The sequence below is a fragment of the Pteropus alecto genome, unplaced genomic scaffold (genome assembly GCF_000325575.1).
Source record: "Pteropus alecto unplaced genomic scaffold, ASM32557v1 scaffold251, whole genome shotgun sequence".
Classification (NCBI taxonomy): domain Eukaryota; kingdom Metazoa; phylum Chordata; class Mammalia; order Chiroptera; family Pteropodidae; genus Pteropus; species Pteropus alecto.
Genome location: NW_006431048.1, coordinates 1,499,170 through 1,522,600, shown reverse-complemented (window position 1 = coordinate 1,522,600; position 23,431 = coordinate 1,499,170). Strand labels below are relative to the sequence as shown.

At 31.1% G+C, this 23,431-nt stretch overlaps 1 protein-coding gene across 2 annotated transcripts in view; it reads right to left on the bottom strand.

Annotated features, from left to right (window-relative positions):
* The window catches only part of STXBP5L (syntaxin binding protein 5 like), a 257,780-nt gene that overhangs the window by 66,093 nt on the left and 168,256 nt on the right, over positions 1-23,431 (bottom strand). For both annotated transcript variants that reach the window (XM_006905548.2, XM_006905549.1), the window contains one exon: positions 4,780-4,845. In XM_006905548.2, the coding sequence (XP_006905610.1) occupies positions 4,780-4,845 (66 nt within the window). The remainder of the gene's footprint in view (positions 1-4,779; positions 4,846-23,431) is intronic.

Genomic DNA, 23,431 nt, shown 5'->3' with positions numbered 1-23,431 from the left:
TTTTGCACTATATACATCTAACAAAAAACTTCTATGTATGTATCTGTCTACATATATACACAGAATTCCTATATATTAAAAAGAGAAAGTTGACAACACAATTATAATCAGTAAAAGATTCGATACCTTATAAAAGAATGTTAAAAGTAGTCAATGAACATAAAAGAAGCTCATCGAAATCATTAGACATCAGGGATATGCAATTTAATTCCACAATGAGCACTACATACACCCTAGAATAACTAAAATCGAAAAAAATTAAACATTGACAATGTGGAACAAATAACATTCATACACTGCTAGTGGATGTAAAATTGGTACAACCATTTTAGAAAACTTGGAAGGATTTACTGAAGCTTAACATATGCATATATGTATATGCATAAGTACCATATGACCCCAAAATTCCCCTCCCAGATTCATGTATAACATAAATTAGTTTATATTTGCATTACAAATTAGCCATAATGGCTTTACTTATAATAGCCCCAAACTGAAAACCACCTAAATGTTCAACAAAAATAAACTACATAAATAAATTGAGATTACACAAGCAATAAAAATCACTCAGCACCATAGATGAATATTATATACATAATTTTGAGCAAAATAAGCAAGAAAAGAAGTAAATACTTCATGACTATATTTATATGTGTCCAAAACTGGCAGAACTAATCCATGGTGATAAAAGTCAAAACAGTAGGGACCTTTGTGAGGGTTTGTGGTTGAGAGGGGTATGAGGGAGTTTTCTAAGGTTCTAGTGACAGTCTATATCTTGATTTGGGTGTTGTTTTCACGGTGTATTCATTACTGGAAACTAGTTTAGCTGAACTCTTAAGATTTATGCACTTTGAGGTTTACATACTATGCCTCAATTAAAAAATTTATCCCAGGAGAGGTAAGACTAAAGTTACAAAAAAAATTCCAAATAAAAAAAAACAGGAGTTGTGGTATTAGTAGTAAACAAGGTAGAGTTCAGGCGAAGAACACATAATATGAAATGAACAATGGTGATTAATGGTAAAGAATGCACTTTTTGTGGACATGTTTTTGAATATCTATGCATGAATATTAAAAAATGCAGCAGATACAAGGAAAAATGGAAACATTTTAGTAGGATATTTTAATTCACCTTTTCTCCATACAGGACAAATCAAGTAATCAAAATATAAATAAGGACATGAACAAACAATCCTATAAAAAATGGACAAAGTATATGAATAGATAGTTTACAGAAAAAATGTTTAAAGAGCTCTTAAACTTATGATGGAAAGGTATTTAACATTACATACATGCGAGAGGTAAATTAAAACTACATTGACAATTCTTTTTTACCGAATAGGCTAGCAAAAAAAAAAAAAAAAAAAATTGGTAACCAATACTTGCCTGGTATTGCTGGAAGGAAAGAAAATTATTGCATACGCTAAAAAGAGCAATATGAGAATATCTATAAAGATTAGACAAACATATACTCTTCTACCCAGCAACTCCAATTTTAGGAGTTTATCGATAGAAATACCTCCACATATTTAAAATGAGGAATGTACCAAGGTTAGTCACTGCAGCATTGTTCGACATAGCAGAAGATTGGTACCAAACTGTCCTTTAATAGATGAAATGATTAAATAGGTTTTAGTACATCATGTAATTCAATATCATATAACTGTAAATAAGAATAAGAAAATTAATGAAATGGAAAGACAAGTTACACTGTAAAGTGAAATAAGCAAAGTACAGTGAACTAGATATACTATTTTTGCATAAAACAGGAAGCAAAAAAGAATTCTTTGTTGTTTTTATTTTACAAACACAAATTGAGAGGATAAATAAGAAACTAACAAAATTGTTTATTTTTTAAGAGGATGGTACATTCCTCATTTTAAATGTGTGGAGGTATATCTACTGATAAACTCCTAAAATTGGAGTTGCTGGGTAAAAGAGTATATGCTTGTCTAATCTTTATAGATATTCCCAAATTGCTCATTTTAGGGTATGCAACAATATTCTTTCTTTCCAGCAATACCAGGCAAGTATTGGTTGTCAGTTTGGTTTTTTTTTAATGGGGAAGAAGAGAAGGGAAATTTTAAAATTCCATTTCTTTTTGATATTTGAACCATATAAGTGTATTACTATTCAAATTCAGATTACGGATGAGAATTTAAAGTATGTTATTTAAATTTGGCATAGGATATTGAATGATATTTTATATTGGAGTTTCTGTCATAGGATCAAAGTAATATTTTTAAGGAGATTAATTTTACAACATGACATGCAAAATGAATTGTAGGGAGGAGAGATGGAAAGCTCTCCTGTGCCAATTAAAAAGAGAAGGAAAGACACCTGTTAGAAAATTTTTGTGATACTCTAGGATGAGGTAATACTTAAATTAGGGTGGTGATAATAGGAATGCAAAAGAAAGGGTAAAGGTATGAGATCAAGTTTAAAATAAAAACAGTAAAATAAAGATTAAAAAGATATGATTAAAACAAAAATTTACACAAGAACCAAGATTCTACTTAGCCTACATTTCTGAAGAATAAGGATAAACAACTCTTAATGGATGGAGTAAATTGAAGAACTGTCACAATTTTAAATGAGTGTCTAAAAGTCAAAATTTATTGCTTTATAAAGATTTAAATGTTGATGAATTTATATAAAGTTAAAAAGTTTAAATAAAAATAAATTATAATTTTTTATACTCTGAAAACAGATCTACAATGTCAAATATATAACTAATATTTTTGGTGCTTAGAAATTTACACATTACTATATAGTACAGAAAAAATCAGATAAATAGAAATTAGAGAAATAAGCAAACCTTTCATAACCCCACCACCCAATAATTTCTACTGTTAATAATTCTTATTTAAAAAATTTATTTCTAGGAATCTTTATATTCAAATTTTTAATATATTTTAATGGGTTCATGTTTTACCTTGCTGTTTTACTTCCAAAATATTATTTAAAATTTTTTTTTTGCCAATGAATATACACCCATCCCTTGATATATGCGATATTTTTTTTACACAAGATTTTTTTATATGTGGTAAACATCCCCCTCACCCCGCGTTTACATGGACTTTTATATACGATTTCCATTTGAGTGGTCTCATTTTACATGATTCTATCTTTTTCATTTCCATTATTGACAATTACTATTTCTAAAAAACAATAGCTTAACTCGGCAATGTACAAAGAACTAATACTAGCAGACAATTATTAATGATCTTCTCCTTCATTGGATGGCAAATAAAAAAGGATAGGTGTCTACTGATGTTTTTCAGGACTGGTTTTATAAATGTTTTGCTATAGAAGCTGAACATTATATGGAGAAAAAAATGTCTTTTAAAATACTTTTATTTCTAAATAATGCACCTGGTCATCTACACAATTTAGAACATCCAAATATAAAAGTTGTATATTTGCCATCACATACATACAACTTCCTTAATCCAACCTTTAGATCAAGGCATTATTTCCACCTTTAAGATTAATTATATTAAATGGAGTGTTAATGATATTTTTAATGAATTTGAAGATAATGAATCACTTATAGAACCCTGGAATAAATACACAATTTTAAGCTGTATCAAGAATATTGCTTAAGCATTGAGTGATATAAAGCCATCAACTTTAAATGCTTGCTGGAAAGTAATATGACCTGACGTGGTTGTACCAGGGAATATGGTTCCAACAACTGAAGAGGGATTAACTGGCATTATTAATTCATTAAATAAATTTCAAGAAGATTCTGACAATTCGAATTTAGATGACATTAACAAATTACTAGTTGATCACGAGTGAACTGATAAATTAATTCACTGAATATCTGCAGACCATCCTGCCAATGAATATGGCTGTGACCTAGGACCAGTTTCATTCACTGCAGAAAATATTTACAAAGCTCTTTAATTGGCCACAAAACTGGAAGCTGCAATTCTAGACATTGATCCAAACATCCAATGGGCTTTAAAATTTTGAAAAGATTTTTTAAAATGTTTCAGTGAGTATCACAGAATTTATGAAAACTTAGCAAAAGACAGGGTTGGAAAAAAGATCATCCAAAACATAAATAAGGAAACCAAAGTAGTACTTCCAAATATTTTGAGCGATGAAGATAGTGACTTTGTGCCAATTAAAAAGAGAAGGTTGTTTGCTTTAGTTTACAGTACAGACACTGACAGTGAATAAAATTTGTTTTTTTTTCTGAATTTTCATTAGCATTTTTGTGAAAATACGTGAAATAAATATTTTTATGATTTATATGGGCCTATTTAGTATTTTTTGTTTCATACTGGTGTACTCTCTTTATGTGGTTTCCTTCCATGTAAAAAAAAGACGCATGGAAAGGACAAGTAAATTGAGGGACAAGTGTACATGTTTCCAAACTACAGTCCAGAGTGATGATATCACATGATACTGCACCTATGATATATATTTCCTGGTAATTCAGTTTTACCTATAAAAAGATAGAGTTTCTGTGTAATATTACCAATTTTTTACTTGGAATTGTTAATATATCTTAAAAATAACCTCGTTTGAAATGTCTTTAAAAGTATTGCACTCATGCCTCTGATTTTAATTTTTGGGAGGCCAAAATATCTTTAAAGACATTTATTTCTATTTAATTTTGTAATCAAATTTGATTATGGTTAAATTTCAGAAACTCAATTACACTTTTACTAAAATTAGAAATTTTACATTATAAGAATTAAGAAAGTAAAGTAGTAGATTACTGCAGTGAGTGACCAAAAGCCTGAAAAATACCCTCATGTTTACCTGAAGTGGGAGACTTGCAGCGCTCAAGTTCCAGGGGAACTGGACTGTCATTCAGTTCAGTTAAACCTGAAAATAAAATGACAAAAAATAAGATAAATTTTGCTAACTTTGTAGATAATTCTTATTTCTTAATTCCTATAAGTTTAAAGGGTTTTTTTCCCCCTGTGAAAAACTACTTTTCTATGTTTGTGTTATGACAATTATTCTGAATGTTTTTAAATCTTTTTTATTAAAATATAATTGGCATAAAATATACAAGTTTCAGGTGTAAAACATAGTGATTTGACATTTATCTTAAGATGTGATCACCACACTAAGTTTAGTAACAATCTGCAAAGCTATCACACTAATTGAGTATATTTCTCTTCACCTTTTTCACTCATCTTTCCAGTTTGTCGTAACAAGCAATACAGAAAAAAAATGAGCAATAACTAATTGATATCCAAAGGGTAATTGAACATGATGATGGAAAGATGTAAATTCTTTTATTTTTTTTCATATGAAATATCTACTTTAATAAATGACCTGGCTTCATCTGAAGATAGATCATGAATAATACAAATTAGAAGAGGTTTTCGAAAAGACCTAATCAAAGCTTACATTTTCAAGAGAAATGGTTATTGGCTTTTAAAAAGACCTTTAAGGAGATGCTACAAATTTTAATATTATATTTATAAAAATTCAGTATTGTGGTACATACTAAGTAGTTTGTTTAATGGTATCAAATTCCTTCTTATAATAAGCACTACATTTTTATTTCTAATATTTCTTGTTTTCTCTTCCACCACTTTCCTGACAAATACAAAGATAGGCACAGTCGATTAAAAAACTGTAATTCTTACTATCTGCCATTCTGCCTTCCAATGGCATTCATAAAATATCCTTAATTATGGTTTTCCTATCCTTGTTGGGGAGTCTCACATACTTTTTCTTTGTAAATAAATATTGAGTTTCTATTTTAATGTAAATTCCCATACCTAGAAGTACTTAAGATGCTATTGTCAATTACCAAAACCATTTTGTTCATGTTCCTTCCAATGATCTCCTTCTTTACATAATTTGTACCAATAAACTTGCTATAGGTTCAAAAAATCATTTAGAAAAGGACCTTTGTGATATTCTAGATCAGCCCTGATGTTTTATAGCTAAGAAATAATAAGTTCAAAGAGTTTAAACTATGTAAGTTTACAGAGCTAAGTTAATGCCGAAGCTTGAATGGAATTTTTTATGTATTTTTGTCTTGTCAGGTATAGATATTGTGAATTTTTTTTTCCAGTATGTGACTTTTCATTTTCTTAGTGAAAATGAAATATCTTTTGGTGAGCAGAAGATTAATTTACTTGAAAGACAATTTATCAATATTTTCTTTTATTGTGATTATTTTTTGATTCTTGTTTAATCATTGTCAACTATGTAGTCATAAAGATATTATTCTTCGTTTTCTTCAAGAGCTTTTTCATTTTTAGATTTCATTTTTAGGACTATAATTCATCTCAATTTAATTTTGGATTATGGTGTGAGGTAGGAATGAAGTCCATTTTTTCCCTATATGCTTGCTCAGTTCCATCATTATTTTTTTAGGAAGGTTTTTCTATCTTTATTGATTTTTATTGGTGCCTTAGTCAAAAATTGGCCATGAATGTGTGGGTCTACTTCTGGACTCTCTTCTATAATCATTGGTCTATTTGTCTATCTTTTTATCGACTACCACACTAATTAATGTAGGTTTATAGTATATCTTGAAATCAGGTAGGGAAATCCTCCAACTTTGTTCTCCAAGAATTTTTTCATTATTCTAGATTCTTAGCATTTCTATATAAAATTTGCCAAATTCTACAAAAAGATATGTTAGATTTATACTGGATTCTAATCTAGATATAATTTTGACAGATTATCTTAATATTGAGTCTTCTAATCCATACATATGGGATTCCCCTCCATTTAAATGAATAAAAAAATTTTTTTGCAAACTACTTTACCGATTTCAGTACAGAGATCTTGTACATGGCATTTTTCAAGAGTTGTGTTTTCTTTTCAGTCTTCTGCCTAGTTCTTGTATCATTGAAAGTTGATTATTAAAATTTCCAATAATTATTATGGAATTGTGGAATTATATTTCTCTATTTGATTCTGTTAGGTATTTCTTCATTTACTTTGTAGCCGTGTGTGTGTGTGTGTGTGTGTGTGTGTGTGTGTGTGTGTGTGTGTGTGGATTGACCATTTTATTGTTTTAAATGTCCCTCTTCTAGTAACTATTTGGTTTAAATCTATTTTGTCTGATATCATTATAGCTACTCCAGTTTTCTCATGGTTGCTGTTTGCATGACCTTTTCCCACCCTTTTACTTTTAACTTATTTGTATCTTTTTGTGTTGCCTTCAGTCAGCATAGTGTTGGATCTCAATTTTTTAAAAAATCTGGTTTGACAACCTCTATCTTTTGATAGAATTGTTTAATCAATTCACATTTAATGATATTAATGACATAGTTGGATTACATCTGTTATTTTACTTTTGGTTTTCTATATATCTCATGTCATTTTTATTCCTCTAATACTCCTTTACTGCTTTGTTAGGCACTAAGTAATGTTTTCTAGTGTAACTCTAATTTCTTTAATAAATTTTTCACTATATTTTTTGAGTTTTTCATGGTTGCTCTAAGAGTTAATAAATATAAATCTTAACTTACCAGAGTGCTTCGGATGTATACTAACTTCATTTTGGTAAGATATAAAAATGCTACTCTTTTATAGCTCTATTTCCTCTTTCTCTTTTATGAGTTATTTTTGGCATACATATTACACTCATATGTGTTACAAGCTCAACAATGTATTGTTATAATTATCACTTTATACAATTTTGTTTTTTATAAAAGTTGAGAGAAGAAAGAAGAGCAAACATATTTATAAAGTTTGTATAATAACTTCTGATTTACCATTTCTGGCTTTCTTCATTTGCTCTGATATATTCATCTAGAGTCATCTGCTTACTCAAACACAACTTTGCTCCCACCCACCTCCTCCTTTGTGCTGTTATTAGAAGAAAATATATTACATTTTTATATGTTATATATAGGCCCAACAATACAATTTTATATATATTGTTTCATAAATTGCTTTTTAAATCACATAAGAAATATGCATTTACACTATTATTTTGTAATTATATAATTACCTTAAGTGTTCTTTTTTTTTTTCCTTTGTGTGAATTCAAATTACCATCTGAGGTCGTTTTCTTTCAGCCTGAAGGATTTCCTTTAGTATTTCCTGTAAGGTAGCTCTGCTAGCAAAAAATTCAGTTTTTGTTTATCTCGGAATGTCTTTATTTCACCTACATTTTTTGAAATGTACTTTTACTGGATATAAGATTTTTGGTTGATAGTTTTTTCCTTTGAGCACTTTGAATGTGTTTCTGATGAACTGTTAATTCTATTGGTGTTCTCTTGGACATGGCAAGTAGTTTTCCTCTAATTGCTTTTGAAATTTTCTAATTGCCGTTCTGCATGTTTACTACTGTGGTGTCTTGGTGTGAATATCTTTATATTTTTCCTATTTAGAATTTATTGAGCATCTTGGATGTGCACATTAATGTTTGTCTTCAAATTTTGTAAGTTTTCAGCCATTATCTCTTTAAATATTTTTTCTGCTGCTTTCTCTTCTTTCTATTACTCTTTCTGTAAACATGTTGAAACACATAAGATATCCCACAATTTTCTGAGGGTTTTTCTTCCTTTTCCTCTCTGTTCTTTGTAATGCATAGTCTCTACCAACCTACCTTCAGGATTGCTGATTCTTTTCTCCAGTTCAAACCTGCAATTGAGTCTCTCTAGTGAATTTTTCTTTTTATTTATTGTATTTTCAACATCAGAATTTTCTTTTCTTTTTTTTTCTTGACCCCCTTCATCCATTTCACCCATGCATCCTCCTCCACCTCTGGCAACCAATCCATTCTCTGCATCTATAAGTTTGAGGTTGATTTTGGGGAACGGAGGTTGTTTCTAGATTGCACATATAAGTGATATCACATGATATTTGTCTTCTTTTGTCTGACATATTTCACTTAGCATAATACCCTCAAGGTCCATCCATGTCGTTACAAATGGCAATATTTCTTTTTTTTATGGATGAATATTGCATTGTGTATATGTACCACATCTTCTTTTTCCATTTATCCAATGATGAACACTTAGGTTGTTTCCATATCTTACCTATTGTAAGTAATGCTTCAGTAAACATGGGGGTGCATATATCTTTTTGAGTTAATGTTTTCATTTTTCTTTGGATAGATAGCCTAAAGTGGAATTGCTGGATCATATGGTAGTTTTAGTTTTAATTTTCTGAGGAAGCTCCATTCTGTTTTCCATAGTGGCTGCACCAATTTACATCCTCACAAACAGTGCACAAGATTTTCTTTTCTCTACATCCTCACCACACTTGTTATTTCTTATCTTTTTGATAATAGCCTTCTAATATCTCATTGCGGGTTTGATTTGCATTTCTCTGATAATTAGTGACACTGAGCACCTTTTCAACTATCTTAGAGAAAATGTCTATTCAGATCTTCTGCCCTTTTTCAAAATCAAAGTGTTTCAGATTTTTGCTATTGTTGTATAAGTTGTATAAGTTCTATATATATTTTGAATATTACCCCTTAGCAGATATATGATTTGCAAATATTTTCCTCCATTTAGTAGATTTCCTTTTCATTTTGTTGATGATTTTCTTTGTCGTACAGAAGCTTTCTAGTTTGATGTAATCTCACTTGTTTATTTTTGCCTTTGTTCCCTTTGCTTTTGGTGTCAACTCCAAAAAAATCATCATTGACACCCATGTCAAGGAGCTTACTGCCTATGTTTTTTTTTTCCGCCTAGAATCTTTATGTTTTCAGGTCTATGTTTTTTCCTAGAATCTTTGTTTTCAAGTCTTCAATCTACTTTCAGTTAATTTTTATGTGTCCTGTAAGATAGTTCCACTTGGTTCTTTTAATACCTTCCATCTCTTTGTTCTCTAATTGATGAGACACTATAATCATAGTGTTCCTTTATTAAAGGGACACTGTCTATTTCTTTAAACATTTTTTAATGGCTGCTGTGAGGTCATTGTTAAATCCAACACCTGGGTCTTCTCACAGGCAATATCTGTGGCTTTATTTTTTCCTGTGAATGGGTCACACTTTCCTGTTTATTTGTATGTCTCAATAATTTGTTGGTAACTAGATATTTTAGGTAATATAGCAATTCTGAATACTGAATACTGATTACTGATTCCCATACCCTCGCTCTGGTTTTGTTGTTTGCTTATTTGTTTAGTGATTTGGCCAGACTATTTAAGTGAAGTTTATTTCTCCTACATTGTGAAGACTTTAATGATGCTTCTCAGAGGGTAAAGCCTTCAGCATAAAATAAAATCATGCTGAGATGGGAGTGGTTGTAGTAGGGTTCCCTTTGTTTCTTTCTCTGATCTCTCTGTTATCTGCCTCTCTTAATATCACATCCAGTTATTACGTATCTCAATTATAGCCAGGTGATTGCTCTTTGTTTTTCACAATGCCCTGGGATATATATTACTCAACATTCTGGCCCAATTAAATTGGGTAGGGGTCATATTCGAAGCCAGTCTTTCTGAGGTTTGTTCGAATCCCAGGATGGATCTTCTTGTGTCTTTTTTGGGTTCTTTCTAGTGAACCAGCTCCCCTATGGTCCAGCTGGTTGCTCTTAATCAAGAGGCACTACCAGTCTCTTATTTGATTTTCACCAAATACTTTATTGGTTTTGAACTTCCCCAAATTGTGTTGCAAGTGAAGCTAGTTCCTTTAGGGAGAGTTTCAGAGTTTGCTGTTCTTATAGACTGCTGCTTACCCTGGGCAAAACCTCTGAGCTCCTAGGCCCTGACAGGAGTGGTAATCTCTGATCTTCTCAGCTTGACTTTTCACGCATGAAACCTGTGCCCTATGATCAAGCAGGGGTGAGGGAAAATCAGGGTATTAGTATTTTTGGCTTCTGTCTTATTAGTGGAGGATTGGCAGAGGAAGGGAACCTCTAATTTTTTGTTCATACTCAACAGGAATTTGGCCTTTTCAACTTGGAGTTGAAGAGAATGAGTAATGCTAGCAAACTGAAGCAGAAGAGGTATAGAACAAATTGTGGCTCAGTGACACAGACTTATTTTTTACCAAATTTTAGTAGATTTTTTTGAATAAATGCTTTTTCATTTTCTGTATCCTCTCAGAACAATATCTAGAGATTTTGAGTGATTTAAAAATAAAAATGACACCTAGAGGCTTTAAGTGATTGGTTTTTTCACTTGTTAGGCTTTTTCTCTGGATACTATCTATGGTGCTCTTCAGGTTGCCATTTGGAAGTCTATCCTGTATGTGGTATTTTAAATATACATATATTTCACAATTGTTTACTGCTGTTATACAAAAACATGATTGATTTTTGTATACTGACTGGTATTCTTCAATGTTGCTAAGTTCACATATTGTTTTTATAGTTTTGTAGATTCCTTTGAATTTTGTACATACACAATAATATCATTGGCAAATAAAGAGCTTTAATATTTTCTTTCTAATTTTTAGGCATATATTTAATTTTGCTTTTGGCTCTTCCTATGCCATCAAGTACTATGCTAAACAAAGCTGATGAGAGTACATATCATTCTTTTGTTACTGATTTTAGTAGAGAAATATTTAGTATTTCACAAGTATGGTGTTATTTGCAGGTTTTTCATTGATGGGCTTTATTCAATTGAGGAAATATCTTTCTATTCCTGGTTTTCTGAGTATTTTTATCATAAATATGTCAAATAATGCAAATTATTTTTGCACGCACAGTCATGCACTACTTAATGACAAAGATATGTTTGGAGAAATGTGTTGTTAGGCGATTTTATCATTGTGCGAACATTATACTGTGCACTTACACAAACCTAGATGGTATAGCCTAGTATATACCTAGGCTATATAGTGTGACACTGTTGTATATGTGGTCTGTCATTGACTGAAACATTGTTATGCAGTGCATGGCTGCACTGAGATGATCATATTTTCTCCTTTATGTTAAACAGGTACTTCATATTGATTGATTTTCAAATATTAAACTTATATTCCTGGGACAAATCTACCTTGGTTATGATGTTTTATCTTTCTTACATATGTCTTCCATTTGCTAATATTTTATGATTTTTACATCTATATTCATGAGTGAGACTGGCCTGTACTTTGACTTTAAGCTACTCTCTTGGTCAAGTTTTGGTTTTCTGCATTGTGCTAGCCGCAGATAACCACTTAGAAAGAGTTTCTTCTTTTTTCTATTCCCTAGAAATGTTTGTGTAAGATTAATGTTATTTCTTCCTTAAATATATAATAAAATTAATCAGTGATTCCATCTGAGGCCTGTAGTTTTCTTTACTATGGGTATTTAATTTTGAATTCAAAAATTTTTAAAAGATAGGCTATTTATATTTTCCAATGTGCTTGATGTCAGTTTTTGTAATTTTCTTCTTAAAAAAAAAATCTCTTGGTTTCATCTATATTGTCAATTTATAGCCATATAGTTGTTCATAATCTTACTTTTTTAAATGTCTGTAGAATCCATAGTGATTCTCCCTTTTTCACTCCTGGTATTGGTTACTTAAGTTTTTTCTTCTTTCTTAGTCAGCCTTGCTAGGATCTTATAAATCTTTGTAATCTTTTTGAAGAATATCTTGTGGTTTTGTTGATCCTCTCTATTGTTTGCCCTCTATTTCACTGATGTCCAATATATTTCCTTCTTTCTGTTTACTTTGGGTTACATTCTTCTTTTTTTTAGTGTCATAGCAAAGAAGTTTTGGTTGTTGATTTAATATCTATTTTTTTCTAATATAAGAATCTAATGTTCTAAATTTTCCTTTAAGCACTACTTTAGTAGCATCTCACAAATTCTGGGATTATTGTTTAAACTTTTACTCAGTTAAAATATATTTTAGAATTTCTCTTATGATTTCTTTTTTAAGCCATGAGCTATTCTTCATTTCTAAATATGTATTTGCAGATTTTAAGACACAGTGCTATTACTGATTTCTAATTTCTTTTGTGGTCAGAAGACATATTCTGCTTGATTTCAATCCTTTATAATTCATTATAACTTGTTCATAACTCAGTCTGTATTTGTGAATATTCTAGGTCTACTTGAAGAGAATTTATATTTTCACTTATATGGTGTAGGTATCTATTTGGTTAAAAGAGTTGCTTAAGTTTTTTATATCTTTACCAATTTTTGTCCTATCAGTTACAGAGTAGAAATGCTGAATCTCTAGCTATGATTGTAGATTTGCCAATTTCTTTTTTTAATTTTGACAATTTTTGCTTTGTATATTTTGACTGTCTCTTACATGTCTATACAAGTATAGAATTTTTATATCTTCCTGATAAAGCTACTCTTTTATAATTTTGAACTGCCTCTCTGTCTCCTTATCTTAAAGTCTACCTCATCTCATAATATAGCTGCAACAGCTTTCTTGGGGATTAGTGTTTTGATGAAATTCTTTTTTACTTCTTTTACTTTCAATCTATTTGTATGTGTTTTATAATTAAAGTGCATCTCTTATAAATACATATATTTGCATTTTTTTTGTTTTCATTCTATCTCACAATCTCTGCCCTTTTTTGGGAGGTGATTTTTGCATCAATATAATCTTTGATAGAGTTAGATTTATGTCTATCATCTTCCTATTTGTTTTCAGTTTGTCTCCTCTGTTCTTTTTTTCACTGTTCCTCTTTTCTGTCTTTTGAGAAAATCAAATCTTTTTTAGTTTTCCATTTTATCTTCTTTGCTACTTAACTATACCTGTTTTATGTTTTAGTACTTGTTTTAGGGATTATAATATGCATCTATAATTCATTGCAATCCACCTTTAATTATTATTGTATCCTTTTTCTTGTGGTGAAAGAAATTTATATTGATTCTGTTCACCTCCCTCCCATCCTTTATTACCATTGTCATATATTTTTCTCCTACGTATTATAAACCCCATAATACATTGTTAGCTTTTTAATTTAAAGAGTAAATTAGCTTTTCAACATTTTAAGAAAAGATAAAATAATCTTTTATATTAATTTACATATTTATTATTTTTAATGCTCTTTATTCTTACTGTATATCTAAATCTCCATGTGGTATTATTTTCTTTTAGCCTTAAAAACTTTATCATTTCTTATAGTGCAGGTCTGCTGATGATAAATTTATTTACCTTTATTTTAAAATATTTTTGTTGGATATAGAATACTGAATTTACAATGATTTGTCTCTAGCACTTAAAAGATATAATTCTGTTGTCTTCTGTCTTCAATTATTTATGATGAGAAATCACTCATTATTCATATAATTGTTCTCCTGTGTATATATGTTTATTTACTACTTTTAAGATTTTTTTCTCTTTGATGTTGATTTTAGTAGTTTTATTATAAAGACTTAATTATGATTTGTCTTTTTCTAGTTTAGGGTTTTCTGAACCTCTTGAATCTTGGAGTTTATGTTTCTCTTCAAATTCAGGAAAAAATTCAGCCACAAGTTACTGACACTCATTTAGCTTTTAATTTTTTTTTTAACCTCTGCTCTGTTTGAATCATTTCTATTGCCCTGTATTCAAATTCACTGATACTTTCCATGGCTGTCCAATATATTGTTAAAGTGATACTGTGAACTTTTCAGATATTTTATTTTTCATCTCTGAAATTTCTATTTGGTTCCTTTTTTAGAGTTTCACCCTCTCTCCTGAAATTCACCACAATATTCACCCATTCTAATAATATATCTTTTACTGTAAAACCTCATAATAAGTGTTTAGAAATTCTTGTCTGCTAATTTCAATTTGGGTCATCTATGGGTCTGCTTAGATTGTCTCTTCCTGCCTCAAATTTTCTGCTTCATTGCATGTTTTAAAATTTCTGATAGATAAACGCATGTTTTGTTTTTTTAAATTTTAATCGGTAGTTCAAGCAAAGTGCTAACTATTCAGATTCTATAAAGTATTGAACTGAGCAGGGGCTGGCCTGCAGCTTTAATTAGATTAAGTTTCCCTTTAAAACTAGACCAAGAAAATCTCTCCTTGCAATTCAGTCCAACACTCAAACATCTATACTCCCTTTGTCAAGAGACTTATTCTTAGTCTTAGTATTTGTGTAGAGAGAGGGTTGGAATGCAGCTTTAGATATTTTAATTTATCTAGGGTCAAATTCTATAACCTTAGAATGCAAGCACTTTGACACTGCATGAATTCTCTATTTTCCAGTCCCACTTGCACTGACACTTTCTCAGAAAAATTCATGGAGTGGTGGAGCTTAGGTGGGAAAATTACCAAACTGAATAATGTATTTTTGTGTTTAGAGCTATTTCAGATTCCTATTCAACAGGCTAGTCCAGACAGTCATTAAAGCTCTCTGGTTTTTCCTGTTCTTTGCAGTCTGTCCATCTATGGAAGGCCTACTTCTCCCTCCACCTGTGTCCAGGTCAGTCACTTCACCTGGTATGAAAGCAGCTGCAGCTTTCTGCTCATCTATGTATGGCTCTTCTCTCTCTGGAATTCAGTTAATCAATGGTTCTTTGAATCCAGCACTCTTCAATGACCCCACAGAAGAGTATGATTTTAATTTTACTAGTTTTTGTCACAGGATTTTATTATTGCTGTCATTTCCGAGGGGATGAAAGACTTTCATGTCTTTCAACATCCTATCTGGAAATAGAAAGCCCCCCTTCACTTAACTTTTTATTTTTGAAATACTATGAAAGCTGGATTGAAGACAGAAGGACCAAAGCAATAGAAACCAGTTAAATTGGTTAATCCATTACTGATGGTAGCAGGTATCCATTAAAGTGCTCTGGATGCATGCCAAATAATTGTGCTTTTTTCTAATAAATGATAAGATTTCCCCAAGATTATGCGGAGCAAGTTATGTCTGATATTTGAATAAAGTAAAGCAAATTGACTATTAAACTTGGAAGATTATATATTTTCATTGGAAAATAAATAATAAATCCCAGATGTGAATAGATACAGAAATTTTATGGTAAATAAACAACTATCAGAAGATAAAACTCCTTTGGGTACAGTGAATTAAATCACCTTTTATGTTTCTAAGGATAACCTTATAATTTCTAAGGATATAGACCTGTAATGTATAATAACTGAAAATATAAGAGTATTTGAAGTAGTAACTTATGAATGTTAAAATGTCATTATTCTTAAAAAAAAAAAAATCAGTATTCTTTAGCAGACTAATACCCAGTACAGAAGTATCTCCATATAAATAAATAACCTATAATTTGGGAGATTTTCTTACCAAATCACCATTTGCCATATAAATGTTCTGGTATGAATTTTTCCAATTTGATGGACATTTTGGCCAGATAATTTTTTTGTATACCATCCTACAGTGTGGTATAATGTAGGATTTTTAGCAGTATCTGTGGCTTCTACACACTAAATGCCAATAGAGCACCCCTTCCCGCAGATGTGGCAACTAATAATGTCCTCAGACATTAACAAATATCCCTCCAGGGGACAACACAATCCTTTGCTGAGAACCACTGCCTTAAATTATATTAGTATGTATTTATATGTTTGACTCATATTGAGATTACTGTTAACTAAACTCTAGAAAAATCGGACGTAATAATGTCTCCTCATTTTTTATTTCTTAGTTCATTTTTTAAATTCAAAATGGAAACGTATTTTACCTGCTAATTACAGTTCAATGTAGTTGCTTTTCAACACAAAGTTTTAGACTAAGAAAATTTACACTGTAAAACTGATTTCAAAAAGAAAGGAAACCTATTAAAATATAGAACCAAAAATCATTTCTCAATCAAATCTTGCATTTTTCAGTTTATCCCTCTTTCTGTAGCTCTCTCTCTTTTTCTTCTATGTACCTATTACAATAGAGAAAGCTTCCTATTAAATATCGATCTTTGTACATATGCCCTCATTCCCATTCTCTCTCACCTACTTAAGGATTTTGCTCCTTTAGTTTTCCCCTCTGTCCGTTATCACCAATCTCGTTTTCTATGAATCATTCCATATTCACATTAACTTTAAAATGTGCTCCTTATCTAAAATGAAAAAATAATTCATCTTTTTAATGCTTTATTCCAATCCAGGTACCAACCTATTTTCTGCACTGCTTCATAAACAAACATCTTGAAAGAGTTATCTGTTGTTTTTTCACTTGCCACTCCTCAGACTAATATGACTTTGGTTTCTATCCCAATACTTTCCCCAAACTACTTTTTAAAGGGTCACTAATAACCTTCACAGGATAAGACCAGCCACTAGTCACTTCTCTGAGCTTACCCTACTTATCCTATTTTTAGTATTTGATGTGTCTATCCACTTCTTAAACACTTCTTTTCATTTTGACTTCTGCAACAGTCTCCTCATTTTTTTCTCTTCTCTCTATCAAGTCCTCTTTACAAATCCTCTAGAATTTAAATGTTGAACTTCCTGATGTCTCTATTCACAATCCTTTTCCTTATTTCAGCTCTCCCTCTCCCCAACTAGGTAATTTCTGTTATTTCCATGCCATTATATACTATCTATATGCTAAAGATTCGAATCACAGCCCTGAAATTTAGATTTATTTATCTTTTCACTTGACATCTTTACCTGGTTAAATATGATGACAGATATACCAAAATTTAACATTTCTAAAACCGAACTCTTTATACCCTACCATCACGCACCACCCAAACCTAGTTTCCTCATCTTTGTAAATGATATGATACTATCAGTGGTGCAAGATCAAATCTGGGGATAATGTTTGATTCTACTCTCTATATTCCACATTGAATTATAATGAGCAGCTGTTTAAGTTACTGGTTCTTGGACCTATCCTCTTTTTTCAACAACATTGCTATCACTCTGGTCAAAACCACCTTCACCCCTTGCCTGGAGTACATTACTGGCCTCCTAATTGGTACGCTAACTTTCTTTTTTATTTGGCCCCATATATTTTCATTCAGCAGTATGGATGATATTTTAAAACATAAAACATGTCATCCCCCTGCTTAAAATAAAACTGAATTTCTTATAATTGCTTCAGAAGCTGTATGATCTTACCCTGTTCATCTAGACATCAAAATCTTAATCCATTTTCCCTCTCAACCACTACATTCCCAGTTTCCTTGGCCTTTTTTATTTCTAGAAGATATTTAAGTCCTTTACCACCATCAAACCTTCTTATAAGCTGTTCGCTCTGCTAGGAATACACTGCTCTCTGCTCTTCATGTTAATTTTTTTTAGGCTTTATTAAGGTTTAATTGACATATTTCTAAAGTATATAATTTGATAAATTTTGACATATATATACACCTGTGAAAACATCTCCACAAACAAGTTAGTAAACATATGCCCAAGAGTTTCTTTGTATCCTTGTAATCTTCTCTTCCAGCCCTCCCCATAAGTGCCTCTCCCCATCCCCAGGCAACCACTGATCTGCTTTCTGTAACAATGCATTTGGAATTTTATATAAATGAAATCATACAGTATGCATCCTTTTTGTCTGGTTTCTTTTCCACAGTGTAATTATTTTGAGATTTTTCCGTGTTGCAGCATGTATCAATAGCACATTCCTTTTTATTGCTCAGTAAACCATTAAATGCATATACCAGAATTCGCTTATCCATTTACCTATGGAGACTTTCATTGTTTCAGTTTTTAACTACAGAATTTTAAGTTTTTGGTTGCTATGAATGTCTTTGTATGGATATATGCTTTTATTTATCTAGGGGAAATAACTCGATGTAAAAAAGGTAACATTATAAGTGTACATTAAAATCTTTAAGGACCTCCCAAATGGTTATACCATTTTACATTCCCACCAGTAGTGTGGGAAGGTTCTATTTCCTCCTCATTCTTGCCAATACTTGGTATGATCAGTCTTTTTTAATTTTAGCCACTATAATGGATGTATAATGATATCTCATTTAGTTTTAATTAGATGGATGTTGTCGAGTATCTATTTGCATGCTTATTTGTTGTCAGTAAGTCTTCTTTTGTGAACTATTTATTCAAATCTTTTGCCCATACTTTTATTGGGTTGTTTATCTAAGAGTTTTGAGAATTAAAAAAAATATTCTAGATAGAAGCCCTTTATCAGATACATGCTTTGCAAATATTTTCTCCTAGTCTGTGTTTTAACTTTATTCTCATTACTGTTTTTTGAAGAGCAGATATTTTTACTTTTGTAGAAGTCTAATTTATCCACATGTTCTTTTATGGAGCATGTTATTGGTATCCTATATAAAAAAAACTTTTGTCTAATCTAAGGTCACAAAAAATTTTTTCTAGGTTTATAGTTTCAGATTTTATATTAAGGATCATGATCCATTGTAAGTTAATTTTTTTAAAAGTTGGTACAAAATATGAATCAAAGTTAATTTTTTTTATACTAGATATCCAATTGTTTAAGTACATTTCTCTACTTAATTGACTTTGCACTTACATCAACAATCATTTGCTCATGTATTTATGGGTGTATTTCTGGAGACTTTATTGAGTTCCATTGATCTGTTTGTTTCTGGACCAACACCAAGCTGCTAACTAGTAACACTAGTTTTTAAAAAGTCTTGAAATCAGGTAGTATTGGCCCACCAACATTTTCTTTTTTTTCTTAATGAAGTATAGTTGGCATACAATATTATATTAGTTTCAGGTGTACAACATAGCCAGTCAACATTTACATATCTTACAATGTGCTCAACACACTGTCTAGTAACCATCTGTCACTGTGCAAAGTTATCACTATTATTGACTATATTCTTCTTCATCTTTTTCACTCATTCCTCCACTCTCCTCCCCTCTGGTAACCATCAGTTTATTCTTAATTTCTATTTTGTTTTGTTTGTTCATTTGCTTTGACTTTTTAAAAATTCCACACAAAAGTGTAATCATGCAATATTTGTCTTTCTCTAACTCATTTCACTTAGCATAATATCCTCTAGGTCTATGCAAGTTGTTGCAAATAGCAGGGTTTCTTTTTTTATTGCTGGATAATGTTCCATTGTATATATGCCACATCTTCATCCATTCATCTATCACTGGACACCTAGGTTACTTCTGTATCTCGACTATTGTAAATAATGCTGCAATGAACAAATGGGTGCATATATCTTTAGTTTGTGTTTTCTTCAGATTAATACCCAGAAGTGGAATTCCTGGGTTGTATGGTAGTTCTATTTTTGCTGCTTTGTGGAATCTCCATACTGTTTTACATAGTGGCTGTACCAATTTGCAGTCTAACCAACAGTGCACAGGGGTTCTTTTTCACCACATCATCAACAATATTTGTTATTTTTGACTTTTTGATAATAGCCATTCTAACAGGTGTGTGATATCTCATTTCGGCTTTGATTTGCATTTCCCTGATAATGATGTTGAGTACCTTTTCATGTGTCTGTTAGCCATCTGTACATCTTTTTTGGAGAAATATGTCTTCATGTCCTCAGAAAATTTTTTGATTGGATTATTTTTTGTTAGTGAGTTGCATGAGTTCCTTATATATTTTGGATAGCAATCCTTTATTGGATATATCTTTTGTGAATATTTTCTCCCATTCAGAAGGTTGTCTTTTCATTTTGCTGATGGTTTTGTTTCAGTGCAGAAGCTTTTTAGTTTAATAAGGTTCCATTTGTTTATTTTTGATTTTGTTTCTCTTGCTCAAGAGGATATATCCAAAAAGGTATTACTCAAATTGATGTTAAATAATTTATTTCCTATGCTTTCTTCTATCAGTTTTATGGCTTCAGGTCTTACATTTAAATCTTTAAACCATTTTGAGTTTGTTTTTGTATATGGTGTAAAAGAGTAGTCCAAGTTCTTTTTTTTTTTTTTTTTGGATGTATCTGTTCAATTTCCCTAGCACCACTGTTGAACAGACTATTTCTCCATTGTATATTTTTGCCTCCTTTGTCATAGATTGATTGACCATATAGGGTTGGGTTTATTTATGGGCTCTCTTTTCTATTTCATTGATTTACAAGTCTGTTGTTGTGCCAGTACCATACTGTTTTGATTGTTATAGCTTTGTAGTATAGTTTGAAATCATGGCATCTGATGCCTCCATCTTTCTCAAAATTTCTTTGGCTATTTAGTAGTCTTTCTCAAAATCTCTTTCTCAAAAATTCTTTAGCTATTTGGGGTCTTTCATGAATCCACATAAATTTTAGGATTATTTGTTCTAGTTCTGAGAAGAATGCCATGGCAATTTTGGTAGAGATTGTGTTGAATCTGTAAACTGCTTTGGTTACTGTGGTCATTTTAACAATATTAATCCTTCTAATCCATGAGCCCAGTATATCCTTCCATTTATTTGTGTCCTCTTCACTTTCTTTCTTCAATGTTTATAATTTCCAAGTACAGATCTTTACCTCCATGAGTTCTTTATATATTTTAAATGTTAACCCCTTATCAGATATATTATTGGTGAGTATCTTCTCCCTTTCCATAGGTTGTCTTTTTGTTTTGTTGATGGTTTCCTTCTCTATATAAAAACGTTTTAGTTTGGCAGTACCATTTGTTTCTTTTTTTTTCTTTTGTTCCCTTTCCCTGAGGAGATATATCCAAACAAATATTACTAAGAGTGATGTCAAAGAATTTACTGCCCGTGTTTTCTTCTAGAAATTTTATGGTTACAAGTCTTACGTTTAAATCTTTAATTTGAGTTTCTTTTGTATACAGCATAAGAAAGTGATCCAGTTTCACTGTTTTGCATGTCTGTCCTGTTTTCCCAACACCATTTATTGAACCTACTATCTTTATCCTATTATATATTCTTGCCTCCTTTGTTGTAGATTAATTGACCACATAGGTGTGGGTTTATTTCTGGGCTCTCTAGTCTGTTCTATTCATCTCTGTGTCTGCTTTTACACCAGTACCATGCCATTTTGCTTACTATAGCTTTGTAGTATAGTTTGATATCAGGTAGCATGATAACCTTCTACTTTGTTTCTCTTTCTTCAGATTGCTTCAGCTATTTGAAATATTCTGTAGTTCCATGTAAATTTTAGGATTATTTGTTCAAGTTCTGTAAAAAATGTCATTGGTGTTTAAATAGAGATTGCATTGAATCTACAGATTGCTTTGGGTAGTATGAACATTTTAACAAAATTAATTTTTCCATCAATAAACATGGTATAGCCTTCAATTTATTTGTCTCTTCTTCAGTTTCTTCCTTCAATGTCTGTAGTTTTCTGCATTCAGTTTTTTTATCTCTTTGGTTAAATTTATTCTTAGGTATTTTATTCATTTTGATGTAGTTGTAAATGGAACTGTTTTCTTAACTTCTCTTTCTGTTCATTATTGGCGCATAAAAATGGAACCTATTTCTGAATATTAATTTTGTATCCTAATACTAAACTGCATTCATTTATTCATTAGTTCTAACAGTTTTTTGGCACAATCTTCAGGGTTCTCTCTGTATAGTATCAGGTCATCTGCAAATAATGACAGTTTTACTCCTTCCTTTCCAATTTGGATGTCGTTTATTTCATTTTCTTTTCTGATTGCTTTGTGGAGGGTTTCCAATACTACTTTGAATAAAAGTTGTGAAATTGGAAATCATCATCTTATTCCTGATCTTAAAGAAAAAGCTTTCTGCTTTTCACTGTTGAGTATAATGTTAGCTGTGGGGTTGTCATACATGGTCTTTATAATCTTGAGTTATGTTTCCTACATTGCTGAGAGTTTTTATTATAAATGGATGTTGAATTTTGTCAAATGTTTTTTCTGTATCTATCGATATGATCAGATGATTTTTATCCTTCATTTTGGTTATGTATTCTATTGAAACAGCCTTGAATCCCAGGAATTAATCCTGGTTGATCATAATGTATGATCTTTTTAATGTATTGTTGAATTCCGTTTGCCAATATTTTGTTGAGGATTTTTGCATCTATATTCATTAGAGATGTTGGCCTATAATTTTCTTTTTTGTTGTGCCTTTGTCTAGTTTTGTTATCAGGGTAATGCTGGCCTCATAAAATGAGTTTGGGAGCCTAAAGGATAGGTATGAATTCTTTTTTTAATGTTTGGCAATATTCACCTGTGAATCCATGTTTTCCAGGGTTTTTGTTTGTTGGGAGTTTTTTGATTACCGATTCAATTTTGTGAGTACTTTTAGGTCTTTTCATATATATATTTTTGTTTCTTCCTTATTCAGCCTTGGAAAATTGTGTGTTTCTTCCAGGTTGTCCAGTTTGTTGGCATGTGATTGTTCATAGTATTATATTATAATCCTTTGTATTTCTGTGGTGTTGGTTGTGGTCTCTCTCTCTCTCTCTCTCTCTCTCTCTCTCCACCTCCCTCCCTCCCTTACCAAGAACTCCTTCTGTTTCCTACTTTGATGTTCTTCCTTCCTTCCTTCCTTCCTTCCCTCCTTCCTTAATTTTGGCCCTTTATGTCCTGCAAATCTTATCAATTTGTTTATGTTCAAAGAACTAACTCTTGGTTTCATTGATCTTTTCCGTTGTTTTTTTTTTTTTAAAGACTCTATTTCATTTATTTCTGCTCTGATCTTTATTACTTCCTTCCTTCTACTCACTTCAGGCTTTGTTTGTTCTTCTAGTTCCTTTGGTGTAAGATAGATTGTTTATTTGAGATTTTTAAAATATAAATAATATAT